Raw genomic sequence first — 10,632 nt, forward strand, 5'->3', positions numbered from 1 at the left:
CTCGAGGTCTTGCGATGAGTCATCATTATTTGAAGTGTTGGATGAAATCAACAGCTTTGTTGCGCAACAACAACCTGACAGACTCATGGTTGGAAACCGACGCGTGCAAATATTAGCAAATCAACAGTCTAGGACCACTTCTAACACGATTGCATCTACACCGGCTGTACCAATCGAAAACTCGGATAAACAATCATAGAACGAGTCTTCATCTCTTGTTCATGCTGTTAGTAACAGTAATAGGCCGCACTCTAGCTTCTCCGGTCATCACACCTCACCCACTAACAGAAACCAATCTGGTGGTAACGTTATACGGCGTAGCACAGGGACTTTGAACGTTGCTAAGATTGGACAGGCTACTGACGACATGGCAGCGTTCTATGTGACCCCGTTTACCCCAGATCAAAGGGAGGACGATGTTAAACAACATATACATGACATTGCAAATGTGAACCCCTGCTCGCATTGGCCGCTTATTTCGCAAAGTTTTCTTTGTCCCCGGCTCTGTCTTCCGTAGGTTTTGGACTGATTTCATCAGAGCTGTCCCCAAGAGCTAATCGTCCACAGAATTCCGACCTCACACAGGCATCCAGCTGATCAACACGGGAATGTCATCGACCGCCCAGTTGAACTCAACAGTTCCACCTGGAGAAAGAGTATCGTCTGACAAAATTTCAAAGAGCGATCCGAAACCGTCTACGATTCCCGCTGAACCAGGAAATAATACTCCAAATACTCATGAAGATTATTTTGGAGAAAATATTGGAACCCTCTAGAATACCCAAATTGGAAAAATTTACATTTTGTCCCATTGTTCAAACTGCATATGCTAAAAGATGAGTTTCGAAATATTTCAAATATCAACAATGGAGACAAAGCACCGACTACTCACCTCACCGATTGCAGGTACTTCGCTCTCATGTCAACCGAATCTTCCCCGATTGGCCCGTGATCAACAACGGAATCGTCTATCATATTCGAAAGCTCATCATCATCATCATGGTCGCCATCGCCGTCATCTCCGTCTTCATCACTGGCCACGGCTTGCGTCAACACGAAGCCAGCATGGTGGTTACGTTTCCGTCGCTTCCTGCGACAACTTTTTTTGCTGGTAGTCGTTAGTGAAGGCTCCATTGATGAACTCGCCGACTACAAATCGGGAAGGAAAGAGTGAAATACTTTACGTTTTGATAATAAGCAATCGAACTGTCTCACCAACGAATGTACGCTGAGCACATCTTCCTGATCATCTTCCGAATCCTCGATGATGGCTCTCCGTTTCGCGGGAGGGCCAATGCGCGATTGATCCTCGAAGCTATCGGCGATTGGTGAATTCACCTTCACATCCGTCGGCGGGATTCGATGGGAACCGACGAAATAAGAACAATGAGGATGATGTTTCGCGATTGGAGTGGAGGTGGCTTGATCGCTCGCTTTGGCTAGATGCAGTCGGTTGAAATTTAGCTTTTTCCTCAATAATTCCGGCGATTTTTCCGCGTAGGTTGGCATAGGTTCAACTTGATCTTTGTGCTGAGTCCTTATTGATGCGCTTCGGTGAGGATCTGGGCTTTTTATGTCACAGAACAGATCGTCGTCGCTGTCCGCAAAGAGGTCATCAACGTTTCCAATGTGTAGCTTTTCAAGTGATGGTTTCGGTTTAAATTTGTGACTCAAGGGTTCTTCCTGGGAATTAGGAATTACTTCATCGCTAGTGGTATCCGGTAAAACATCCGGTTTCGCTTCGCATTTATGACTCGTATGTTCTCCCTGGGAGTCAGGAACCACATCTCCGCTCGTGGAATCCGGTGAAACATAAGTAAACATGTCGGTCAGGTCTAGTGAACCGCTTGCTTCCTTTTTCTGACTCTTCCCTCCGTCGGTCAACTTTTCCTGTGTTATATCTTCAGGAAAATTTTCCCGAAGAAATTGACTAATGGGAATCTGGTACTCTATTTCAGCATCAGCAGGAGGTGATTGATTTCGGGGAAGGTTGATAGGGGAAAAATCCTCTTCAATAAAATTTGCTTCCAACATTGCGATCTCTTTTGAGGTTAGAGTGTCCTCGGGTTTCATTGGGAAAGCCGACTTTTCCTGGCTTGGTTCTCTGGAGTCGAATAAACTTCTGCTCGCATTGGCCGCTTGTTTCGCAAAGTTTTCTTTGTCCCCGGCTCGGTTTTCCGCAGGTTTTGGACTGATTTCATAAAAACTGTCCCCGAGATCTAATCGTCCACAGAATTCTGACCTCACACAGGCATCGAGCTGAGCCACACGGGTTACTGTTGGTGATGAGAGCTGATCCGATTTGGAAGATATGTTGAATGCTCTCAAAATAGAGCTGTTGGCGTAGTCAGGTTTTGATTTTTTCGGTTTCAGAAACGTCGTATGCGAGGGTCGCGATTGCGAGTTACCCATTTGAGGTTGATACCAAGATTCCTCGGGTTCTATGATCGATGGAACGTTCAACTGCGAATCGAATAGGCTGGAACGGCTTCCTGACGATGGAACCGCTTGCACGGGAATTCGATAGGCTGCTGCTCCAAGTTTATTGCTTTGTTCCTCGTGGTCACAGAATTTGCCGAATCCTTCATCAAATGCCGCCATTCGTTCCGCCGCCGTGTAGTCTCTCCGCAGGGTGTATCGTTGATTTTTGCTGCTGGGTGGTGCATTTGTAATGCTACGATACTCTTCAGCATCTGCGACTCGTTTTTTCAAAGCGTCTCTTCCCCCAAACATAACCTCTACAGCTCGAACCTCGGATTTGACACACTCTCCTTGATCGTTCAGCATAACGATGTCTTCACACTTGTCATCATTGACCGCCTGCAAAATATCACATATTTCCAAGGTTCGATTAAGACGTTCCAAATTTGCCATCAAGAGCAACTTTTTCAGTGAATTATTACAATTGTTTGAGTTAAGAAGATCATCCGCGTTATGGGTAAGTACCTGTTTATCTTCTATATATTTTCCTTCCTCGATTTTAGCTATATGTTCGAACAATGGATTAGCTTCATTTTCCAACGTCACTTTCTGCCCCCTTGTTACAGTACCCGTTGAAATTGGGTCCAATGAAGTATCCACGGATCCGGTTGAAGTGTCAAAAACCCCTCGCTCTTCCCTGTCTAATTCCGCGTCCACTTTCCGGAAGAAGTTTCTCAGATCTTGGGTGCCTGGTATGGGTGCCCCTTGCCATCTCTTCCTCTTCGGTGTCGACTTCGGGGATCTCCCAGTATTCTGCCGCATCGTCGTCGTCGTCTCGGGCGGTGATTCGTTAACCGTTTTACGTTTTCTTGTCCCCCCCTCATCACGACTTGTACTCGCCACCGCCGCCGTTACTTGCTCTGCGCTCTCCTCCTCCTCCGCCGGGATGGTTATCCACGTCTCCACACATTTCGGGTCGAACTCCGTCGGTACCAGCCTCGGTGAGTGTCTGTAGAGGACATTCAAAATCTCCCTGCTTCTAGCCAGCTTCTGGTTGGTTTTATCCTTCGAACTCATCACCTCCTTCAAGGTGTCGTGCTCCCGTCCTTCGGTGACAAGCATCAGCACCTTCCCGGTGCGCTGTCTCCCAGTTCGTCCGATACGCTGCACGAATCTGACCGGATTCTTGGTGGTATCGAAACAGATGATAAGGTCCACCGACCCAATGTCGATTCCCTCTTCGGCCACGCAGGTTGCGATCAGCGTGTTGCAGACGCCCGTGCGGAAATCTTTCATAGCGGCGATTTGTTCCTTCTGGGAGACCGCTCGAAGCCCACCGGTTGTTCCACCCTGGCCTGATTCGATTAAATACAGATATAGCAAGCATGATGGTCATAGTGTTCATAAGCGTCGATTCTTACCTACGATACATTTGGGCTTAATTAGTGGCCTATTTTGCTGGAGCATTCGATGAATCATTGCCACGGAATCACGGAACTCGCAAAAGATGATAACCTTTGAATCGGGATTGTTCTGCAAGAGAAGAAAAAAGTTTGTTCTGACGAATTTCATGCCAACTCGACTGACCGTTAACATTTCGGATAGCAGTGAAACGTTGTGGGAGTGAAGACATGGGTCATTTAAGCAACTTTGTATACTTGAAATATTCGAAAAATAATTAGACTACTTTCTGGAAAAAGCCAATTTTTTTAAAAAATTTTTACAAAAAATTATACTATGATACCTACAAAATTCATGTCAAAGAATGAAATGTAGAAAAATTGTTTAAATTTTCACAAAAAAATTATTTTGCTGACAAAAAATTTATTTTAAAAATTAAAATTCATTTTTCTCAAAAATCAGAAGTATTTTTTGCTTTGTTTTGTAAGATTTTCAAGTTTTTCGTTCCACCAAAATGCATCCTTTCTTGAAGTTTTCCACTTCAATGAACAGTTATCTTCAAAGATAGATTTAAAATTGGTTTCAAATCCTGATAAAACTATTTCAAGCTGTTCAGAGAAAGAAATACTTTCCACTGATATAAAAAATTTTCTTGTATCTCTGAATTGTTCAATCGAAAGATCCGAAGTGACGATAGTAACGGTCACGATGTCTTTATTGATGAATACATATCTAATGTTAAAAAAACAGGGTTTATATCCGTTTTTTCTTTTCATCAGGCATTTACCTATAACGCTTAAAAATACACAATAGCAATATTCCAGAGACACGCATGGTCTGTGACACCGTGCGCGAGTATACGAGTTCTAACTTTGCTTGCGAGTACAAGAGAGTCAAAATGGAATACACAACAATTCTTACCTGAAAATGATCCTTCAACTTCTGCGCGAGAATGTCAAATTTTGGATGGCCGAAATTGAAGTTCCCTTCCGCAGCAACTCTTCCAGGCTTAGACTCAATCGCATTGAACACCCCCAGAGGATTACGACCATACTCTTCCCACAGTTCCTTCAGGAAGACCTTCAGCCGGAGATCTTTCGCCACGAAGTATTTCTCCTGATTCCGATTGTTTTCATCCTCGAAAAAGTTGAGGAACGATCGCACTCCATGCAGAGTTAATAAATCCAACGCATGATAGAGACTAATGCAGGTACTAAAGTCCGTGTTGATTGACACATAGTCACGATGTTTGTTAATGAGATTTGCCTCGCGGAATCTCCTCTGCTCCATGATTAACCAGCCCTTGCTAAGTGATCTTATGCGGCCAGAGATCGCATTTGCATCCAACAGTCGCCGCACGTACGGATCCACAATTTGTATGTATTCGTCTCGAATTTTGGTGATTTTCACCCCCAAAGGTATCACCACTGTCTGTATGTTTTTCTTGAACGAATAGGGGGAAACATCGATTGAGTTCTCCCAGCGAACTTCAATGTGAGCTATCATCAGGTTCTGGATCACTTGCGCAACATCCTCCAATGTCCGCCCCGGAGTGGCCGAAAGCGCTAGTATACGGAAATTTTTGTTAGTTTCAGCAATTGCTTTTACGACCTCGGTGTACGCGTAGCGACCTTTTGCCTTGTGCGCTTCGTCAATCACAATCAGTTTGATCTCATCGGTGGGAAAATGTTGCCCCGGCGCATGTATGTCCGCTTGAACCACCTGTGGTGTGACGAAAAAGACGCGTTTGCTCTTCCACAATTCGGGTCGGGTTGACTTCTTCTGTTTCCCAGTCATTTCCGCTGTATCCGACTTCGGTATACCCATGATCTTGTAGCATGCCTCAATTTGTTGATTCACAAGTGGCTTGGTTGGTGCCATAAATATAACCTTCCCCCTTGGATACCAACGTAAGATATTGTACATCACAACAGCAGCTATGAATGTTTTACCCAAACCAGTTGGCAGTACTACCAGCGTATTTTTAAACAGTGCAGCTTTCGTTATTGCGAACTGATACTTTCGCACCGGAAGGTTGGTCGGATAAATCCAACTGCTTCCGGCGTTGTTGTCGAACCCGCTGTAGCGGTCATTTTTTCGCAGCTGCATTCCATCGACTAGCTGGGAAAATGGTTCATCCATAAGCTGCAGGACATTCTGGTCGAGAAAATTACTCTCATCGGGGTCAGTATCGCTCGTACGGGATAGATCCCTCAGAGAGTAACTGGTGGCGTCTAGTATTCCACGTCCTTCCGCCGAGGTCTCAGCTTCGACGGTGCTATTCATTTTGAATTATCAACTTAAGTTGCACTTCTTCCATTAGCAACACCACATTGGATACATTCCACATAACCAGTCGAGGAAAAACAAAGATTTTTCTTCCTCCAAAATATAACGATTCGAACACAAATAAAACTCCTCACTTAATAATCAAAACAACCTTTGCTACTTTTGTTAGTGCTGAGGAAAGTGTTGTAATCGAACAATTTGTGATATTGCAGTGTCGACATCTACATTTGATTTGGATGCGCTGTAGCAGAGGTACCTTCATTCAGATTTTGCAGGTTATTTTAATATGTCAAACTTGATAAAATCGATTGAATGTAACTATATGAAGTCATGGCTAATCACTGTTAGCTCAGAGGATTGTTTTATCAGTATTAGTGAACCTAGTACTCTATTACATAGAATGTTTGTTTAATACGGGGTTTTCCAACTTTAAATTCCGAAAGTAAATTGAAATAAAACACACTTAGAATTCGAATTTCGATGAAATTTCTATTTCAAATTAAAGTTTGGTTTATGCCATTATGTGTGAAATACAACATCATTCAAATGTCCACCTAGGGCTTCCTCGCACACCTTGATCCGGAACAGGTAATTTTCGATTACTTTTCGGCACATATGGGGCGGTATCTCCGTCATAACTTCACGAATGTTGTCTTTCAAATGTTCAAGAGTTTTCGGAGAGTTGGCATAGACACGGTCTTTCGCATAACCCCACAAAAAATAGTCTAGCGGGTTCAAATCGCATGATCGCAAACGCAAATTATGCGTCCCTCAAATTTCGTTCGCAATATGACCATGTTCGGTCGTGTTGTGTGGCACGTGGCGTCGTCCTGCTGAAACCACATGTCATCCGTATCCATATCTTCAATTTGTGGCAAAAAATTGGTTAACATGCGGCCATTGCGCTCACCATTCACAGTTACCGTCTCACCTTCCTCATTCTCAAAGAAATACGGCCCGATGACTCCACCAGACCATAATGCGCAACAAACAGTGACTTTTGGCGGATGCAATGGCCTCTCAACAATGACGTGTGGATTTTCTGAACCCCATATACGGAAATTTTGGGTGTTCACATAGCCACCGAGTTCGAAATGTGCTGCTGTTGTTCGTTCACCCAATCGACGTATGCCCGACGCATTCCATGGTCACCACGCTCTAATTTTTGTACCTGTTGGACTTTATATGGATGTAGGTGCAAGTCCAAATGCAAAATTCGCCACAATGATGTGTTTGACAAGCCCAATTGCTGAGCACAAACATTCGGGTCATCCTCCACACTGGCAGCAACAGCAGCAATATTTTCGGTCGAACGCACATTACGATGATGCACAGGTTTCACAATATCCGCTACGGATCCAGTTTGTTCGAATTTACGCACTACATTAGCGATTGTGTGCTCTGTAGGCCGTCCATGACGACCAAAATCCGTCCGTAATGCTCGAAAAACATTTACCGGCTTTTCATCATTTTTATAGTATAATCAAATCGTCATTTTTAACACTAAGAAAAAATTTTGACTGCAGGAAACTTCTGATATTTTGAATTGAATAACGTTGGCAGATGTGAAATACATAAAAGATGACGATAGATAAAACTTTTAACATTTTACGTTAATGTTGTGTAAAGATTAATACATCATTCCATGTGTAAATTTTAATTATTACCTAGTCGAAATTCGCCTTTATTGTGTCAACAGTTGCAAACTCAAGAATTTGCGTAAGAAACCTTCGGACATTACACCAGAAGCCCATGATATATGTTGCGCTAAAAATTCGGCCAGGGAAGCCATGGGTACCTTCAGAAGGATAGTATGTCGAGAATTTCCATTTTTCACATATTCGAACTCACCCCACGACAAAGGGTTTTCATCTAAAGTACAGATCATTCCAACAAGTACGAATCTCTGAGAAAGTTTTTATCAACTGAAGGTGATTTAATCCTTGTGTCTTGCGCCTGACGTGTATACGTCAAAACATTCATCAAAGTTCATTTGGAGAAAAAGAATGAATTTTTAGAAATACAGGGTGTTATGTGGTCTATGCGATTTTTGGTTGATGAACATTAACCTGCTCAGTCGTGCGAGGAAATCTGAATTTATTATAAACTTTCTCGATACAATTCAAGTCCGAAAATTGACATAAAATAACATAAATTATTTATCAGTTTATGTAGAAGAAAGACAATTTATGTAATTCGTCTTAGATAGTTATTTTCCAACAATGATGGCAACATAGTAACTTTTAGTTCATTGTTTGCGTTCATTTTCTCTCCCCCATGTGGTAAATTTGCTTAACTATCATCGGCCGTCATTTTTGGCGCAAAACAAAACACTCAAAAAGCCGGATTCGCTTTGTAATCTCTCGCGCAACAATACAACATAGAAGATTTTCACTACACAACATGTTGAAAGATGGAAAATCGAATCTTCCCTGGGTGGAGAAATATCGTCCAGCTACCCTCAACGATCTTATCTCACACGAGGAAATAATATCCACAAGTAACATCAGCTCACGTACCGGCAACCAAATATTTTTATTACCATTTGTTTTCCAGTTAACAAATTTATCCAGGAGGACCAACTGCCCCACTTGCTGTTCTACGGCCCGCCTGGAACGGGTAAAACAAGTACCATTCTCGCGTGTGCTCGCCAGCTCTACAAAACACAGTCCTTCAACCAAATGGTGCTGGAACTGAACGCTTCCGACGATAGGGGCATAAACATTGTCCGGGGTCAAATTCTTAATTTCGCCTCCACCAGGACTATTTTCAGTGGGGGCTTCAAGCTGATCATTCTGGACGAGGCGGACGCGATGACAAACGACGCGCAGAACGCTCTCAGGAGAATTATCGAAAAGTACACGGACAATGTTCGGTTCTGCATCATATGCAACTATCTGAGCAAAATTATTCCGGCGCTGCAGTCGCGATGTACCAGATTTCGGTTTGCGCCACTGTCGCCGGATCAAATTCTGCCTCGGTTGGAGCATGTGGTTGAGGCGGAAGGGTAAGGGTTTTCGAATGGTCATCGTTTAGAGACAGAATGTTGATAGTGTTTTTTTAGCATTAAAGTTTCGGAAGATGGCAAGAAAGCACTCATGACACTCGCTGGCGGGGATATGCGCAAGGTGCTCAATGTTCTTCAGAGCACATGGATGGCATACAAGAATGTGACGGAGGATAATGTCTATACGTGCGTTGGTCATCCGCTGAAAAGTGATATAACAAACATCGTAGATTGGCTGCTCAATGCGGACAGCTTCAAGGAAATTTACGAAAGTATGATTTGTAGAGAACCAATATAGTCCTTCACTGATCACCGACCTCAATATCTCATTCACAGAAATTCAAGAACTGAAGACCAACAAAGGTCTTGCGTTGGAAGACATTTTGACGGAAATTCATCTCTATGTTCACAGAATGGAACTTCCGCCTCGAGTGATATCACAGCTGCTTATTAAGATGGCAGCTATTGAGGAACGGTTGGCAGCTGGGTGTGTGGAAAAACCACAGTTGGCTGCTCTGATCGCGGCATTCAACATGGCCCGGGATCAAGTTATTGTTGAAAGTTAATTTTTTACATGTAGTTTTGCGATTGAAAGTAAATTCTTTATAAGGCGAGAAAAAATAAACTTAGTATATTGTTTAAACATGTTTTTATCAAATGAAAAAGATAACAAGGAAAGGTGGCCCTTATGCGACCATAACCATAACTTTTTAACTATGTTTTCTGCTGATCGGTATGATTCGTGAGTGTTAAAGAAGGGGAAAACAGGCCAAATCGGAAGTCCCTATTTTCGACTCCTTTAAAAAATTGTGGTTCTGAACCGGCCATGGATTTCTTGCAGCAAATCTGCTCCTAATTGGATGGAAACGACATAGAACCCCCATTGGGTGTAATGGGTGAAAAGTGGAGAGTGGGAATTGAATATAAACTTGATCGTGTCAACGAAATGGCAGTAGCAAATACGCTTACTTTCCCTTACTTACTTTGTTGGCCGACGGACCGTCACCGGTCTAGGGCCTAACGAATTAGAGATGTCCAGCTTCGTCTGTCTTGGACAGTCACCTCGAACACCAGCAGATCGTGCATCCTCTTCCACCGCCCACATCCGCCGAGTGCGATGTCTACCACGAAGTCGATGGCTTTTTCATTGTTCTCTGCTGAAGATAGTTTCGGCGGCTCTCTCGTCAGGCATTCTGGCTACATGTCCACTACAGCCTGTCACGCTGTATTACCTTCACAATATCCGCATGTTTGTGTACCTGGCACAACTCGTGGTTCATGCGCCTGCGTCACACTCCATCTTCCAATTTACCGCCAAGTATCGATCGCAGAACTTTACGCTCAAAAACTCCGAGCACTCGTCGGTCAGCTTCCTTCAGCGTCCATGCTTCATGTCCGTAAAGCGCCACCGGGAGGATCAGCGTCCCATACTGCGCTAGTTTTGTGTGAGTTTGCAAACTACGGGACCTTAGCTGGTTACGTAGTCCGTAGAAGGGCCTATTCGCAGCTGCAAC

General features: G+C 43.6%; 2 protein-coding genes across 4 annotated transcripts in view; one reads left to right on the forward strand and one right to left on the reverse strand.

Annotated features, from left to right (window-relative positions):
- LOC129767689 (uncharacterized) overlaps positions 1-6,234 on the reverse strand; it is a 16,725-nt gene extending 10,491 nt beyond the window's left edge. For 2 of the 3 annotated variants that reach the window (XM_055768825.1, XM_055768836.1), the window contains exons 1-4: positions 4,744-6,234; positions 3,843-3,954; positions 1,216-3,776; positions 893-1,149 (exon numbers count right to left, since the gene is read on the reverse strand). In XM_055768825.1, the coding sequence (XP_055624800.1) occupies positions 893-1,149; positions 1,216-3,776; positions 3,843-3,954; positions 4,744-6,108 (4,295 nt within the window). In that variant the 5' untranslated portion in view covers positions 6,109-6,234. The remainder of the gene's footprint in view (positions 1-892; positions 1,150-1,215; positions 3,777-3,842; positions 3,955-4,743) is intronic. The other variant, XM_055768846.1, reaches the window with a different exon arrangement.
- A 2,124-nt stretch (positions 6,235-8,358) lies between these two features.
- LOC129761774 (replication factor C subunit 5) lies at positions 8,359-9,761 on the forward strand. The gene is made up of 4 exons (XM_055759533.1): positions 8,359-8,611; positions 8,668-9,118; positions 9,176-9,390; positions 9,455-9,761. The coding sequence occupies exons 1-4, from the start codon at positions 8,515-8,517 to the stop codon at positions 9,682-9,684; spliced, it is 993 nt and encodes a 330-aa protein (XP_055615508.1). The 5' UTR covers positions 8,359-8,514; the 3' UTR covers positions 9,685-9,761.
- The last annotated feature ends 871 nt before the right edge of the window (positions 9,762-10,632 follow it).

The sequence above is a fragment of the Toxorhynchites rutilus genome, chromosome 1, assembly GCF_029784135.1.
Source record: "Toxorhynchites rutilus septentrionalis strain SRP chromosome 1, ASM2978413v1, whole genome shotgun sequence".
Lineage (NCBI taxonomy): Eukaryota > Metazoa > Arthropoda > Insecta > Diptera > Culicidae > Toxorhynchites > Toxorhynchites rutilus.

Excerpts from the sequence above, each read along its gene's own strand:
- LOC129761774 (XM_055759533.1), top strand. The coding sequence starts at position 8,515 with ATGTTGAAAGATGGAAAATCGAATCTTCCCTGGGTGGAGAAATATCGT. Across the intron at positions 8,612-8,667 it reads CGAGGAAATAATATCCACAA|TTAACAAATTTATCCAGGAG; the intron begins GTAACATCAGCT and ends TTTGTTTTCCAG. Across the intron at positions 9,119-9,175 it reads CATGTGGTTGAGGCGGAAGG|CATTAAAGTTTCGGAAGATG; the intron begins GTAAGGGTTTTC and ends GTGTTTTTTTAG.